This window comes from Lathyrus oleraceus, chromosome 7, assembly GCF_024323335.1.
Source record: "Lathyrus oleraceus cultivar Zhongwan6 chromosome 7, CAAS_Psat_ZW6_1.0, whole genome shotgun sequence".
Lineage (NCBI taxonomy): Eukaryota > Viridiplantae > Streptophyta > Magnoliopsida > Fabales > Fabaceae > Lathyrus > Lathyrus oleraceus.
The window spans coordinates 41,714,770-41,732,252 of NC_066585.1; the positions used below are offsets into that span (position 1 = coordinate 41,714,770).

At 33.5% G+C, this 17,483-nt stretch overlaps 1 protein-coding gene across 2 annotated transcripts; it reads left to right on the top strand.

Annotated features, from left to right (window-relative positions):
• Positions 1-10,490: 10,490 nt before the first annotated feature.
• On the top strand, positions 10,491-13,622 carry LOC127101552 (beta-amylase 1, chloroplastic). Of its 2 annotated transcripts, none has more exons than XM_051038997.1 (4): positions 10,491-11,134; positions 11,780-12,047; positions 12,146-12,259; positions 12,438-13,622. In XM_051038997.1, exons 1-4 carry the CDS (start codon positions 10,596-10,598, stop codon positions 13,236-13,238), a joined length of 1,722 nt encoding a protein of 573 aa, XP_050894954.1. In that variant the 5' UTR covers positions 10,491-10,595; the 3' UTR covers positions 13,239-13,622. The 2 variants fall into 2 exon arrangements, with proteins under 2 accessions (XP_050894954.1, XP_050894955.1); XM_051038998.1 differs by having other exon boundaries at positions 10,494-11,134; positions 11,837-12,047.
• Positions 13,623-17,483: the final 3,861 nt, after the last annotated feature.

Consider the following 17,483-nt stretch of genomic DNA (forward strand, 5'->3'; position numbering starts at 1 on the left):
ACCATTGAACAAGTGATTTTCCTCAACTTCAAAAATGCATAACTCTATCATTCTAAATCCAAATGACATGAAATTGGTGACCATTTTTAAGGTATTTGAAATAGATACAACTTTTATGAATATACTTTTCTCATTTGGAGCTCACATGAAAAGTTTAGTAAGGTGGAACATTGAGGTATATGGCTTGACACTTAGAACTTTGTCCAACATGTTGAAATTTCCAAACTTCCACCTCAAAATTTACCTTGATCCAAGTTCCAAATGGAAAAGTGTTCAACATAAGAGTTGTTCCCCTTGATCTTATATTTCCAAAGAGTCCTATTTCATCCATTTTGGACAAGGTTTGCTTGAGCTGCACATGGTCTTAACAGGTCTGCATCAAGTGGAAAGATCAAATGTTCAAAACATTACATAACATTGCCTTGCCATTCAAGATTCATTTCAACTTCATTTCAGATGCATTTGGACCAAAATGGATTGCTTCATAGGCCTGTACACGCCCATGCAAGCATGTGCATGACATTGCCAAATTTGGAAGCAAATTCAAGTGTGCAAATAACATTCCCAATTGCTATAAATACAAGCTCTCTGAGCTCATTTGGAGGATCCCTTGCGCACCAGCTTTGCCCCCTCTTTTCAAACCCTCACAATTCAAAGACAACCTGAGAATTTTCAATCTGAAAATTGAGTTTGAATCTCACTGTTTGGAGATTCAAAAACTCAAGGATCCAAAGCTTTGTTCCATTTCGAAACCACTTCTGCAAGTTCCCTGAGTGTGATCAAGCAAGGACTGAAGCAAGCAAGATCAAGTTCTGCACAACATTGAAGGTATTTTCTAGAAATTTTCTTCTCTTCGATTCTCACTCAATTCTCATAAATTCTCTTGGATCTTTGGTTGTCTGAAGTCCTACCAATGTAGGCAACTGAAACCACCGTAGACATTGTTTGTTCTCCAAAAAAGAAGGCGTCTGAGGCAAGTGTGAAATAAACCACTTGTATAGAAGAGGAACACAACACACAATAGTCCCACCACCTTTAGAATTCCTCAAGTGCAAAGAGAAGTACACATCACCCAACAGATTAAGCACATGATTCCCAATCGAGAAGATTCTAATGGCATTAACATCAACAAAACCATCTATGTTAGGGAACAAAGCCAAGCCATAGATGAGAAACACAAAGATGGCTTCTGCAAGTTCCCTGAGTGTGATCAAGCAAGGACTGAAGCAAGCAAGATCAAGTTCTGCATAGCATTAAAGGTATTTTCCAGAAATTTTATTCTCTTCGATTCTCACTCAATTCTCATAAATTCTCTTGGATCTTTGGTTGTCTGAAGTCCTACCAATGTAGGCAAGAAGATTGAGTTGCTTTGAGGTTAAATCGAAGCAACTCAGTTGACACACCTCAAAATTCGACTCCTCATATCTTTCTATATATGTGGAGTTAGTTAAAATTGAGGTCAGATTTGTGCTCTACGCCATTTTTTCTTTCAGATCATGTCCTCCTTTTTCATTTATGTGATGGTGATGACTGAACTAGTCTGACGAGGTTTGCCTGAGAAGGTGACCAGAGGTTTAGCGCCGGTGATGTGTTGAACAGGTTCTGAGCCACATGATCAATTCAAATTGTTTTAATCTCACGCGTTGGTTTTGATTACCATCCCTGTGGCGCATTGACTTAAGTCCATGGTGGAAAGTGCGATGATGACCACTTGATCCGCCACCTCAATTAATGAGGGAGATCAAGTGGTTCACGTTTTTTGTATTTTCTGATTTTCATTTTATTCTTTTGATTTTCATTAATTCATATTAATTTTAATATTGATCCAAAAAATATGACAGTTTCACCAAAAAAAATTAAATAAAACCCTCTTTCATATTTTGAATTAAAATTATTTTTTTGGATCATTATTAGTATTTTTCATGATTTAATTGATTTTGTGAATATTTTTAATTATTTAAAAATACTTTTAAGTCTCTAAAAATTCTGAAATTTTTTCTCTAAGGTCCTTTGACCTTGTTTGACCTATGATAAATCTCATGGCCATTTCTTTGGTGTTTTGATGAGATTTTAGGAATTTGACAAACCATATTTAATTTAATGCATTATTTTTAGTATTTTTAAATTGAATAAATGCCAAATAATTATGTTGAGCCATTTTGATTGTTTGTAGGAGTTTGACTTGTGTTGTTGGGCCTTGGTCAAGATTGATTTGACTTTGTTAGGTTAAGATCATTTGATTTAGGGGATTGATGGAATGTACATTCCATCTCCCAAAATGAATGAATGATCTTAATTTGGTAAAAGTCCTCATTTGTCCAATTTGAGCTTTGATCTATTCGCCTACCTCTTCATCTTATTCCCCTTCTTTATGCATTCATGTCATGGTCCTATGATATCTCAAGATCCTAAGGCTAGTTGATTGAAAATCAACATAAGTATGGATGAGATTAGGCCACCTCTTTTGCATATTCTTTTTGTGTGTGGTATATTTCATGAGCATAGTCCATTATACTATGTCTCTAACATGCATTAGCACCAAAATTTTATTGGTCGACCTCAAATAGTTGCGACTTCTACATAAGTCCAATTACGATTACTTAACATAACGCTAAATTTTTGACACAAAAGGCATAACATTCTAGTTAGTGAGATTGTAAGTCTCCTCTCTTTCATGGTATTATGTGGAAACTTGACATTTTTTCCTTCCTTTGGAAGATGTCTTGGTTCAAGGATCCATGCTTGTGATAAGTGGGTTGAGTGTTCTCAAAAGAATGACTTAAAAGAAAAAGCAAAAGCAATACTAACCTCTAGTTCATTAACAACTAACATTTACTTTAATGCACTTTATTTTTATGCCCTATTCATTTGCCATTATTCATACCATTCTAATTGTTATGTTAATGTCATTTTCACTTTGTCCATTTGGACCATATTTTGTGATATATTTTGCTTGTGTATATTATGTTGTTTGTGTGGTGTTTGGCCATTAATGTACATAATAAGAACAAAACCCTAAAAAACATATTGTGTGGACTGTTGGTTTGATATGAGACAATTTGACTTAGAATTTAGGCAACACTCCCTATGCAAAGGACTTGGCCAATGCCAACTTTCATGTAACCAAGTGCTTGTAATCTGAAACTTCATCTGATACATCATTAAAGATCCATTTGAGTTCATCTGCAACATGATCATTGTGAAACTGTTATTTTGAACCTGTGACTTATAACATTGTGGAGTTCATCTACTACAGGGGTAAATTTGAAGAAGATCATGGAATGGTTAAGCTTGGATGTGGCTATATTTATTTGATGCCTTGCTTTTCAAGTTGATATTGTGTGCCTTGTTTGTTGCTTGATTTTAATGTCCAAGGAAATTTATGTTTTATATGACATTCTTGTCTATTGGATTGCAGCCCATTTATCAGATCTTTTCAACTCTTAACTTTTAATTTTGTGCTTAGGATTAGCCTCTTCATCTCCTCCCCATATCTTTAATTTCAAAATCTATTCCTCCTTTTAAAAACTTCTTTGTTTGTACTTGTTTTTTCCCTCAACTTAGACCATTTTCAAATTAGAAACTTTGGCCTTATGCCATTGCATTTTCAAACTTCTTTTCTTTAATCAAACTTGTAAATAAATTTAACTATACTTAACTTAAAATTTTCAAAAGCCTAAAAGAACTAACTCATTCGAACCATTTTCTAGGCCTTTATGCCTTTCAAACCTAATTTTTGTTAAAAGCAAAGCATCCACTTTGAAATTTGTATCACGAACTACGAGGTTTTGATTCCTCATTTTTATGTTGGTACGTAAGCACAAGTCCGAAGGTCTTGTCAAACACAAAAATATAATTAATGAATTCTTTTCTCATCCCCCAATTCTATTTGTTTGTAAACATCATTTTGTACAAAATACATATGCACACAAGAAAGGGCTCCCTAGGAGTACCTAGGACACTTTGGGTGCTAACACCTTGCCTCTGTGTAACCAACCCCCTTACCTGTAATCTCTGACATTTTATTAGTTTTGATTTGAAAACTTCTTATTTTTGGGTTTTGTTCGTACTTTTCCCTTTTCCCTTGGAAACAATAAAAGCGTGGTGGCGACTCTTGTTATTTGATGTCTTACTTATCCATAGCTTGATGATCATGAATTTACCGCTACAGTACTCTTGTTGTAACGATCGAACATTGATAATAAAAAAATGCCGAATAATAAACTCCTCTTTGGATTGATTTATTATTCACATGTGAAACCTTATAATTATCTCATGTTTACCATCACATGCACGTATAAAAAACTGGCCAACCACCAATTGTCCTTTGCGTCAATTGATACCCGCATGGACAAACAAACACACAGACCATAAAATTTTAACATTTTTCATAAGCAATTTCTATAAAAGATGTCACTTTGGCGACTTTTTCATTTCAACTACTTACTAAATATGTTAAATTATTGTATAAAAATACAATCCATAGTCAAATTTAAACCTAAAGCAAATATTCATTCTTTTACCGTTATATTCACCTTCCGAAGCAACAATAAAAATTCAATATTTATCGTAGACTAACGTTAATAATTATACAAGATATATAAAAAATAAAGAGTAAATATATTTATAAAATACTTTATAGATGATATTTTTAGAGAATATAGAAACGGTAATGTATAAACCATCTATAAAAATACCTTTATATTCTTTATTTTATAAAATCAAAACATATATAAACTAATGATTTATATTATATAAATACTAACATATATAAACCTATTTTATATATAAACAGTAATATATATATATATATATATATATATATATATATATATATATATATATATATATATATATATATATATAAATATGTATTTTTTATATAAATCTATTTTATATATAAATCAGAAGGTGTGATAAGGCATATGTTAATCATAGTCGGTGGCGGAGCCAGATAAAAAAATTTGGGATGTCCGTTAACGGAAAATAAAGATTATAAATAAAATATAAATAGTATTTTAAATAAAGTATTAAAGTTAAAATAAATACAAAGTTAATTACTAAAAATTTAAATTACATGACTTAAAACTACCTTAAAGTAATGCTTTACGCGTTCCGAGTGACTTGAAATCGTCAATAATTGACTCCGAACTAATGCTTGCACTAATCTCCCTTTCAATATATACTGTCATGCTATCTACAAGAAACCCATCATCCATCTTGTTTCTCAACTTAGTCTTAATAATTTTCATTGCTGAAAAAGACCTCTCAGTTGTGGCCGTAGAAACGGGAAGAGTCATGATAAGACGAAGTAGTCTATCAATCAAGAAGTAAGTTTCAGCCTGTCCAGATGCAACCAAACATGAACATAGTTCTTGAATAGTTGATAAATTATTCAAGTTTGATGTTTGACGAGCAACAAATAGAAAATGTTGGAGTTAAAATTGCAAATTATTCTTCTCTTGATCATTAAAATCCCTAGGATAATATTTTTCAACTAAAGAACAAATAGTATCAATGCTAAAAACTTTATATCCATCCTTAGGAGATAAAGAACAAGAAAGAGTTAACAAATCCATTGCCTGCTCACTGAATCTGCTATTCAACTCTTGTAACTGTTTGTCAATGGTAGTGAAAAAGATTTCAACTTTAAAGTAATGTTGAATTGTGACTTGATTCTCTTCAAGACGAGAGCGTCCAAATCTTGTTGTTGAATGAACATCATTAAGATCAGGAATCTCAATACCATGCTTTTCACAAAAAGATACCATTTTAGTAAACAATATATCCCAACCATTTTCTCTCAAACCTTGAATAAGATGTTTTGTTGAACGAACCAAGTTCATAGCATTAACTACATCTTGATTTTTTTTTGTAAGGCTTGACAAAGCATATCTGTTATTCCCATGATTTATTTCATCAAGTGCAAAATAAATATAAAATCAAATGCCTTCAAGTAATTATAACAACTATCTGCATCCCCACGTGTAGCATAACTCCCTCTATCTTTTGCAATTTTTTTTAAAACTAAACAAGTTGCTTCATACATGTTTATCAAGCTAGAAATTGAATCGTAATGTGATCCCCAACGAGTATCTCCAGCTCGTTTCAATGTACCAACTTGATTTGCACCTTTACCAGTTACAATCTCATCAATCTCTAACAAATAATCAATTTCTTCTAATTGGGCAACTTGTAACTCATCATGACGCTTTGTAGAAGAACAACAACATTCACAACAAAAATCAGTTTCTCAAAAAATTTATGAACAAGTTTGACTTCTCTTGATGATGTAACTAATGCAAGTTGCAATCGATGAGCAAAACAATGAACATAGTATGCATAAGGACAATCCTTCATAAAGAGGGCTTGTAAACCATCTCATTCTCCTGTCATATTGCTAGCACCATCATACCCTTGGCCACGAATGTTAGAAACATCAAGGTTATGTCGAGAAAGTATATCACATATTGCTTCCTTAAGAGTTAAAGATGTGGTGTCTTTAACATGTGCCACATCAAAAAACCTCTCTTGTATTAAACCAACTTTATCAATAAATCTTAATACAAGAGTCATTTGTTCCTTTTTTGACTCATCACGAGCTTCATCAACAACGATACAAAATTTGGAATCACCAATTTCCTCACGAATACTCTTTTTCACCCTACTAGAAAGAATTTGCAAGAGCTCTTTTTGAATTTGATGTGAAGTATACTTGCAATTTTGTGGAGCATTTTCCAACACAACTTTTGCAACTTCATCATTGTAGGATGCTAAAAGTTTCAATAACTCAAGAAAGTTACCTTGATTTCTTGATTGCTACTTTCGTCGTGACCCCTAAAAGCACAAGCTTGTAGTGTTAACCAACGAACAGTGTCAATTGAAGTCTTGAGTCGTAACCGATTATTCATTCTTTGACTTGAACTTTGCACTTGAATAACATTTCTAATATGACCATCTTGATTCAACAAGTCTTGACAAGCTTTCATTGCATTATTGTGTGGTGAGCAATGATCATTCCCTATGTGTTTAAGAAAGGAACAATGTTTTCCATTCCTAACTTTCTTCCAATTTTTAAAACCCATAGAAATAAAGACAAGTGATCCGGGACGTCCACTTGATTTGGTGGATATTGCCAAATCGGAGGACGCTTTCCAGGATCGCGTTCCAAAGAATTTTCAAAACCATGATGCTCTTCAATTGTTGGATTCTCAAGAACTGTTTCAGATTCGGATGTCGGGATTATAATTTCTTCATCTCTCTCTTCTCTTTCAATTTCACATGCTTTTCTTTTGAAAAAAGAATCAATTTTCCTATTATTCATCTTCACTCTTCCTATAATATCATATCAGATCCAAAAATCAATTTAGAGAACATAAAAATTAAAAGAGAAAAAAATTAATAAACTTAATTAATCAACTTTAATCCGTTTTCAAATACCGGTAACTTCACTATTAGAAGTTAGCAGCAACAATGATTAAATAAACCTTATTGCAGTGTATAACTATATTTGTAAATTACAGTGTTATGAATTGGCATAATAAATCTCATATAGATTATTTTAACACATCAAGAAAGAAGAACCCTAAAAATCTCAAAAACACAAATCAAGCAATCACTTTAATTTGTTACTTTTTATAAAAGAAGAATGAATAAATTTTTTTACCTGCTAGATGCCGATCACTTTAATTTGTTCCAATTCCGGTGCCGCCGTGCCGGTAGCAAACCCATATGAGAAAGAAAGGAAAGGTAGGAGCTTTTTATGTTATCTGTATTTTAACCTAACTTTGAATGAAAAAGAAAAAAGAAAAAATAATTTTAATTTAAAATAAGGATGTTTTAGTAATTTAATATATATGAATTAAAAAAAATAAAAAGTTGAGGGATGGCCGTGGCCTTCCCACGTCCCCCTCAGTTCCGCCACTGATCATAGTATCAAATTAAAAGAAATTCAATGATTGATAATCTTAAGTATGAACTTTTGAACTATCATTGATGACATCGTTTTAAATTAAACGAAATCCAATGATTGATAATAACATTAAAAAAATATAAACCTTACACAAATTGGAAGGAAAAAAGGTTCCAAAAAAATTCCAAAAAAATAAATTTGCTCTCATACTATTTGTTAGATCGGTTCATAACCTTATTATTTCCATCGATATAGAAATCAAGAACATAACTTTAGAATAATCCCTATGATTCGATATACCATCAACTAGTATCTTTTAAACTCATATAAGAATTCAATCAGAGAATAAAAATGAAAACGTACTTGAATTTGCCATTGGAAATCATTGAAAGTTTGCGGGTATTTGATCTCCTTGAATATTCTCTGATGGGGATGAAAAGAGAATTTTAATGATGAGTCATTTTCATTTGTCTACAAATGGGGACCATAACCCCCGTAAATAACCTTATGGTTATTTTTTAGTTTTCAATATTTTAATTTGACCTCTAATCAAATTAATATTGACTTATGGTATCTACACAATAATCTCATACTTCATGACATTTATGCTTCTAGTCACATACTTAATATTAATTAGATCATTGCAGTTTTTGACTAATTAAATAATGACTCTAACACATATAATATTACATTTGTGACCCAAAATTTTTAGCATAGAATATTATTGAAAAAAAAGTAAAATAAAATAAATATGACATTATTCAAATAACTTTGTATATAAATATATAAAGTAAAGTTGATATGACATAATTCACTCATCCATGCATTGAAAAGATAAATCAAATATACCCGACACCTTTTATATGTCTTTGTTAAAAAAAACTAGAGAAAAATATTACTATACATTTTTCACATAAAATAATTAATAAATTTGTCTATATTAAAAAAAATAGAATAAAATTATATTTCGATTATTTTTAGGCTTAATTCATCTTTTAGTTATTTAATTTAATTTACTGTTTCATTTTGATCCCCTAATTAAAAAATGTTACAATATATATTTTTTTTAAAATCGTGCCGTTAGCCTAAGTAGTCTCTTCCGTTAAATTTTTTTAAGAAAATTAATTGTTGTCTACGTGACACTGTTGTCTTTTAAAAATTTAACATGACTTCTTATTTCATATTTTTAAAATTTATTAATGCATTTATTTTTATTTTTAATATGTTTCACATTTTTGCATTTATTTACATTTATAATATATTTTTCATTTTATTATTTAGAACAAACCCTAAAGCCACCACCTTGTTTCTCTTTCTTTGTTCTTTCATCTCTTTCTTTTTTTTCTTTCTTTATTCTCTTTCTCAGACTATGTCACTTTTCTGTCTTTAAATTTTGTGGGTATTTTAAGTTTGAAATTATTAATTTAGTCATTGGTTTCTTTTTTGATCGGGAAAAATTATATGGCTAAGGTTGTTGACTTTTTAGATTTGATGGCGATAAAGAAGGTTCTTCAAGACAAGAGATGTGACGATAAAGATTTAGTGGTGAAGGTTATTGATTTTTTAGATTTGGTGGCGATAAAGAAGATTTTTCTTGATTTTTGACAATTGAGTTTTGTAGATCTAAATCCAAAAAAGAATCAATTTTAAAAAAAAAATTCAAATCTGAAGGTTGAAGCATTGTTTCTTTTCAGATCTGATATTGTATCGCAAGATTCCTTATTCTCAATTTGTTTTGATCAATCATAGATGTGTATTGCACAAATGATTTTACTAACTGATTCAGGTGTTGTGATTTCGAACATTTTTCTTGAAGTTGTTTTGAAGGTATGAGAACCGACGTGTTTAGCATTCATCATATATGTCATCCAATTACAAGTGACTCATCTGTTCATAATGTAAAAGCAAGTGAATGTTGCAAAGGGAAGTGAATGTTGCAAAGGGAAGATCTGCATAATGATTTTGATTAATTCAATGTTCTTCCGGATAAGAGATTTGTATTCCACTGATAGTTCCATTTCTTACCTATCATATATGGTTTTATAATCCATGGTTAGTTCAATTCTATATTAGATTTAGCTTTTAGCTTTTGTTCAAATATTAAATTTTAGACTTAAATATAAAATTAACATATTTTTTGACTATTAATTTTTTAATTTTGACATTTTGATTCTGCATTTTTTCAGATATTATTAATGATTTGTGGAAGTTTTTAATCTTCAAAAATTAATCCCATGTATGTTAAATTTGATTTTTATATATATACACTAAATCAACCATGTATCTAACTAACTTTTTTAATTAAATAATTAAAATAAAATTTTAAATAAAATTAAAGAATTTGATAATTAATTATGCCTTATTTTATCATTTAACTAACAATATAATTAAACTTATTAATAATCAAAATAATTAAAAAATATTTTAATTTGTAAAATAAAATGAAATTAAAAAGAAACTATGAGAAAAAATTTATTGTTTTTTATTTTTCTTGATTTATAAGAATTATGGATAAGAAAGTCAAAAAGTACTTTTTTTTTCTTTATAAAAAAAGTGAAAAAGACATATAGTATAATCTATTTCCTCCACACCCTATGAACTCATTTAGTTCCTCACCTGACCTCACTCTACTCTAATGTAATAATCACTTTTCAAAACACCAAACAAACCCTTACTTCACTCTATGGCGATCTCATCACAATCTTTCTCACCTTCCTTCATCTTAACTCGCCACGATTCAACTCGCCCAACTCGTCTTCCCTCTCGATTCACCTTCACTCACTTCCGCAAAATCCAAACCCGCTCTGCATCCCCTCGATTCTCCGTTTCTTCACGTCTTAACTCGTCTAAATCCTCCGATGCCGGCGGTTCCATCTCGCCGGATAACGGCGATGTCACCTACGAGCTCCACCACGATCTCTCGCCGCAGCGTCGGAGACGCGGATCGCCGGTTTTTGTGACGCTTCCGGTGAAATCCATAGGGAGAGAGGGGAAGATATGGAGGCCGAAAGCGATGATGCTGTCGTTGAAGGCGATGGCTGCCGCGGGTGTGGAAGGAGTTGTGGTGGAGATTTGGTGGGGGGTGGTTGAGAGGAATGAGCCTAGGGTTTATGATTGGCGAGGGTATCGGGAGCTTGTTATGATGGCTTGCATGTGTGGTCTCAAAGTTCGTGCTGTTCTCGCATTTCATCAACATGGAACAGACGGTGATGATCTTAATGGGTATGTTGTAATTGAATTTGAATCATTTTCCGTTTTTGTTTAGGCTATTAGTGTGTTTGAGGTAGCTTTAGTGTCTAATTTGCCGAACTTTTGTTGAACAGTTTAATTGAATGTTGAATGGAAACAATTTTTTTTGTTTTTGGATATTTTTTATACCAAACCAACTGTGTCTGAATTTGATCTGAAATTTGTATTTGGATTGGCGGTTGTGACAAAATCACACTGAAACACCATGATTATGTCAAACTCACTATCAATCCGTATACTAAAATCTCACTTGGCAGCAGCTAAATAAATAAGCATACTCCCACTTAGTTGAGATTTCCTATTCAGAAGTTATATAAGTAGCTTCATGTCTCTCAGTTATTTAATTCAACCTATGCTGTGGCTTGTAGTTAACTTCACTTCGTCTTTTTTTGTTATAAAAAATGTAATGCATTGTAATGTAGACGTTTGATAGTTGCATGTCTTTCACATAGACAGGTATACAGATAAAAAATTTCAATAGTATGCCAATACTGTGGGAAAGAACAATTCTAGCCTTAAGTTTTTTATTCTATGATGTATGGACATTTTACCTGGGCAGTCTTGTTTTGAGTGTAGTCGATTTGGTTTATGTTGAATTATTACTACTTTTGTAGGTAGCTATTTTTTTTCTTGTCATAAGCCTCAGACTCTAGAAGGTTCTCCCTCCTTGTGTAGGATACCACTTCCTTTATGGGTGCTTGATGAGATGCAAAAGGATCCGGATTTAGCATTTTCTGATAGGTTTGGAAGAAGAAATACTGAATACATTTCCCTTGGGTGTGATATTCTTCCTGTGCTGCGTGGGCGTTCTCCCATTCAAGTATATGCAGATTTTATGAGGGACTTCAGGGACACCTTTAGGCCTTTTCTTGGCACTATCATTACAGTAAGGTTCTATGCTGATTTAGAGACGCGTAGTCCAATAAATATTCAATTTTCAAGCTATTGGCATCAAATGTTTATGGTAGTTACTTCATTTTGCAGGGAGTGCAGATTGGCATGGGTCCTGGTGGTGAACTAAGATATCCTTCATTGTCTTTACAAAAGCTAAATTTGGATTGGTCTCGAGAACTTGGAGAGTTTCAGTGCTATGATAAGGTTGGTTAATAATTCAAATTCAAATTCAGCTTTAGCTATTACTAGTTGGTACTGTTGCATTATTGTTATTGTTGTTTTTTAGTAAATCGGTGATATCTTATTTGTATGGTTTATGTTTTGTATTATTAGTAATAGTATCATATCAAACTATCCTTTTCTCTTGTTTGCCAACCTCCAGTATATGCTTGCTTCTCTAAACGCCTCTGCCCGAAATATTGGAAAGCGTGAATGGGGAAATGGTGGTCCATCTGGTGCTGGAAGTTTGATCCAAAATCCTGAGCGTACTGAATTCTTTAGAAACGAGGGTGGCTCTTGGAACATGCCATATGGTAAATTTTTTCTTGAATGGTACTCGGATATGCTGCTACTGCATGGAGAGAGAATTTGTAGGGAAGCTGAAACTATATTTAGGGGTACAGAAGTCCACATATCAGCAAAGTTGGCTGCCATTCACTGGCACTATGTCACACAATCCCATCCATCGGAGGTAACAGCAGGCTATTATAATACTTTTAAAAGGGACGGATACTTACCAATTTTACGCATGTTTAGTAAATATGGATTCTCGATGTGCTGCTCTTGTTTTGAAATGCAAGATATAGTTATGAAGAAGATCAATCCAGATTGTAGCCCCGAAGGTTTTCTTAGACAACTTTTGCTGGATGCTAGGCTCTGTGACATATCACTTGAAGGTCAAAATTTCTCAACTGATTTGGATGATGATGGATTCACTCAGGTCCTAAAGATGTCAAAATATTACTCAGATGGCATCGAGAGACGCCCCTTTTCATTCAACTTTGTAAGAATGGACAAAAATATGTTTGAACCCCGAAATTGGGACCGGTTTACTCGATTTGTGAGACGAATGTCTGATGGAAACATGTTTCGAGCCCGATTAAATTCTGTAGGAAAGCTACGGTTGAAAACTACAGTGGCTGCAGAAGTTGGATTGTTATACCAGCTTTACCAGTACTCTTGAAGCTAGTTTTGGCCATTATTCTAGAAGGCATATTTTAGTATTATCACCCATTATGTTTCTAGTGTTGTGAAATGTGTAGTATCTGCTGATTCTTATGATTCTTTTATTGCTTATGGGCAACTTTTACTTCTTCAGAGAGCCACCGCCTTACATGACCTTCCAGAGTTTTTATATGGTTGGCATGTTATTCCACTTGTACCTATAATTCTAATAGACTGAGATACAATCTTGGATCCAGATACTGTTGGAATCTTAGTTCATCAAGTTTGTCCCATTTTTTATTGTCTGTTATGTGGAGATGGATTCTTGACTATCAAGCCTGTATAACTTAATGATGTTTGGATTTTAAATGAGTATAAATTGCAATCGGTCCAATTATATTCTGATTAGTGTTGTAAAATTGTTTTATTAGTCATTGATTTGATTAGTGTTGTAAAATTGTTTTATTAGTCATATTATATTGCAAGTCTGGGGCTTATAAAGTCTTACAAAGGAAAAAAACTAAGCCAACTCACTCCACTAACAGAAAAACGTGTACTTCCGTACTAGTAGCAGTTCTGCACCTAAGGCAGAAAGAAATGCTTATAAGAAGCTTCTTGTCTCATGCCAGCTACCATGAATTTGAAGTTATAAAAGCAACATGAGAACATGACAGTGTTCGATATGATCGGACACCTGAAGGTGCTCTATCAAGAGTAGACAAGGCATGAAAGGTTTGAAGTTTCAAAAGCTCTTTTTTAAGACAAGTTAGCTGTGAGGGAGTCCCTGTAGGTCCCCATGTGTTCAAGATGATTGGGTATGTGGAGAATTTTGAGAGGTTGAGTTTTCCCGTCGAAAAGGAACTTGCGACTGATTTGATCTTGCAATTGTTGCCAGAGAATTTCAGTCAATTTATCCTTGATTTTAACATGAATGATATGGACAAAACTCTTCGTGAACAACTGACATGTTAAGAACTGGTGAGCAGAATCTGAAGTCAAAACGGAAGTCTATTTTGATGATCGGAAATGGAAAAAAAACAAAACAAAAGGTCCACCAAGCAGGGTGGTAAAGAAAAAGGCAAGGAAGTTGTCAAACCCAAACCCATTGCCCATGCTTTGAAGCTTAGTGGAGGCATAACAAAGGATGTCACTTGCTCCCATTGCGGTAAGACCGAACACTGGAAGAGAAACTGCCCAAAGTACCTGAAAGATAAGAATAATGGAGTAGAGATTTCAACTTCAAGTATTTTGTTATTGAAATTAATCTATCTACTTCTGCATCATGGGTATTAGATACTGAATGCGGTTATCACATTTGTACCAATGTGCAAAGGCTAAAAAGGAGTAGAGATTTAGCAAAAGGTGAAGTTGACCTACGAGTTGGCAATGAAGCGAAGGTTGTTGCTTTAGCCGTAGGAACTTATGTATTGACTTTATCTAGTGGTTTAATAATTCAGTTAGAGAACTGTTATTATGTACCTGCAATTAGCAGGAATATTATTTTTGTTTCTTGTTTGGACAAGTTTGGTTTTTCATTCATAATAAAGAACCATTGTTGCACCATTTATTTGAATGATATATTTATGCTACTACACAAATGAATAATGGACTATATGTCCTTGATCTTGAAATGCCTATTTATAACATTAATACTAAAAGGATGAAAGCTAATGAGTTAAATCCAACTTACCTTTGGCATTGTCGATTAGCCTAAATAAATGAGAAACGTATTTCCAAACTCCATAAAGATGGACTTTTGGACTCTTTTTTATGAATCATATGAGACTTGCAGATCTTGTTTAATTGAAAAGATGACAAAGTCTCCATTCACAGGAAAATGTGAAAGAGCTAATGATCTTTTGGCCCTCATACATACTGATGTATGTGGATCATTGAACATACCAACGAGAAGAGGTTTTCAGCCCTTCATCACATTTACTAATGATTTCAGTAGATATGGTTATGTGTATTTAATGAAACATAAATCAGAGTCCTTTGAAAAGTTCAAGGAATTCAAGAATGAAGTACAAAATCAACTAGGTAAGAATATTAAAACTCTTCGATCAGATCGAGGTGGTGAATATTTAAGCCTAGAGTTTGATGACCATCTGAAAGAGTGTGGGATTCTATCCCAACTTACTCCTCCTGGAACACCCTAATGGAACGGTGTATCTGAGAGAAGAAATCAAACCTTCTTAGACATGGTCCGATTCATGATGAGTCACACCGATCTTCCAAACTCCTTTTGGGGACATGCACCATTGACAACAACTTACATACTTAATTGTGTTCCATCCAAAAAGGTTGAGAAGACATCATATAAGATATGGAGTGGTAAGAAACCACATATGTCTTACATGAAGATTTGGGGTTGCAAAGTTTATGTGAAACGACGAATTTCAACTAAGTTTGAGCCCAAATCTGACAAATGCTTATTTGTGGGGTATCCTAAAGAAATAAGAGGGTATTACTTCTACAATCCTTCTGAGGGCGAAGTGTTTGTCGCTCGAACTGGAGTTTTTCTAGAAACAAATTTTATTTCCAAAGGAATCAGTGAGAGGAAAGTAGAGCTTGGAGAAATCCAAGAATCACAAAGCATTAATACACCTATGGAGGAATTAGAGCAGGAAACACAAGTAGTTGTGGAAGAGCAACCTGCTCAAGTAGAACAACACCAGCATAGGTCAATCAGGATACATCACCTACCCGAGAGATATGGATATCTCATAATTGATCAATGTAATGTATTACTCATGGATCAAGATGAGCATGTGACCTACCAAGAGGTCGTAACTGGTCCTGAGTCTAAGAAGTGGCTGGAAGCCATGGAATCTGAAATGGATTCCATGTACACAAACCATGTTTGGGCATTGGTAGAGCCTCCTGTAGGAGTTAACCCTATAGGATGCAAGTGGGTCTTCAAAAAGAAGACAAACATGGATGGTAAGGTACATACCTATAAGGCAAGACTAGTTGCAAAAGGATATAAACAAATTCATGGGATTGACTATGATGAAACCTTTTCACCAGTTGCAATGCTTAAATCTGTTCGGATTTTACTTGCTACCGTTGCATATCATGATTATGAAATATGACAGATAAAACTGCTTTCCTTAATGAGAATCTTCTTGAGGATGTGTACATGACACAACCTGGAGGATTTGACATACCAGAAGAAGCCCAAAAGATATGCAAGTTACATATATCAATTTATGGATTGAAGCAAGCTTCCAGAAGCTAGAATCTTCATTTTGATGAAACAGTAAAATAATATGGATTCATCAAGAATGAAGATGAGCCTTGTGTCTATAAGAAGGTTAGTGGGAGCATGATCATCTTCCTAGTATTATATGTATATGACATATTACTCATTGGAAACAATGTTCCTACCCTGCAACAAGTAAAGACTTGGTTGGGGAAATGCTTTTCTATGAAGGACCTAGGTGAAACAACCTATATATTAGGAAATAGGATCTACAAAGATAGATCATAAAAACCGATTGGCCTAAGTCAGAGTACATACATAGACAAAGTGCTGAGACGCTTTAATATGCATGGTTCCAAGAAAGGATTCATACCTATGCAACATGGTCTGTGTCTATAAAAAACACAACCCCCTTCAACTAAGGAAGAAAGGGATCGCATGAATAAGATTCCATATGCATCTGCAATAAGATATATCATGTATGTCATGTTATATACTCGACCAAATGTCTCGTATGCTTTAAGTGCAACGAGTATGCACCAATCTGATCCTGGTGATGCTCATTGGGTAGTTGTCAAGAATATCCTTAAGTATTTGAGAAGGACTAAGGACACATTCTTGATATGTGGAGGTCAGAAAGAGCTTGTTGTAATTGGATACACTGATGCTAGCTTCCAGACAGATAAGGATGACTTTAGATTGCAATCTAGTTATGTCTTCTGCTTAAACGGTGGCATTGTCAGCTGGAAAAGTTCAAAGCAAGATACAGTTGCTGATTCTACAACCAAGGCCGAGTATATTGCTGCCTCAAGTGTAGCAAAGGAAGATGTTGGATCAAAAGGTTCATTAGTGAACTTGGCATAGTTCCTAGCATTGTGGATCCTATTGATCTCTATTGTGATAACAATGGTGCTATCGCCCAAGCTAAAGAGCCTAGATCTCACCAACGATCCAAACATATACTTAGTTATCACCTCATTCGAAAGATAATAGATAGAGAAGATGTGAAAATATGCAGAGTACCTACACTTGACAATATTGCTGATCCATTGACAAAGT

Bases quoted from the DNA above. Each gene is read 5' to 3' on its own strand.
- LOC127101552 (XM_051038997.1), top strand. From the start codon at position 10,596: ATGGCGATCTCATCACAATCTTTCTCACCTTCCTTCATCTTAACTCGC. The intron at 11,135-11,779 runs GTATGTTGTAAT...TTTTGTAGGTAG, and splicing joins GACGGTGATGATCTTAATGG to CTATTTTTTTTCTTGTCATA. The intron at 12,260-12,437 runs GTTGGTTAATAA...GCCAACCTCCAG, and splicing joins AGTTTCAGTGCTATGATAAG to TATATGCTTGCTTCTCTAAA.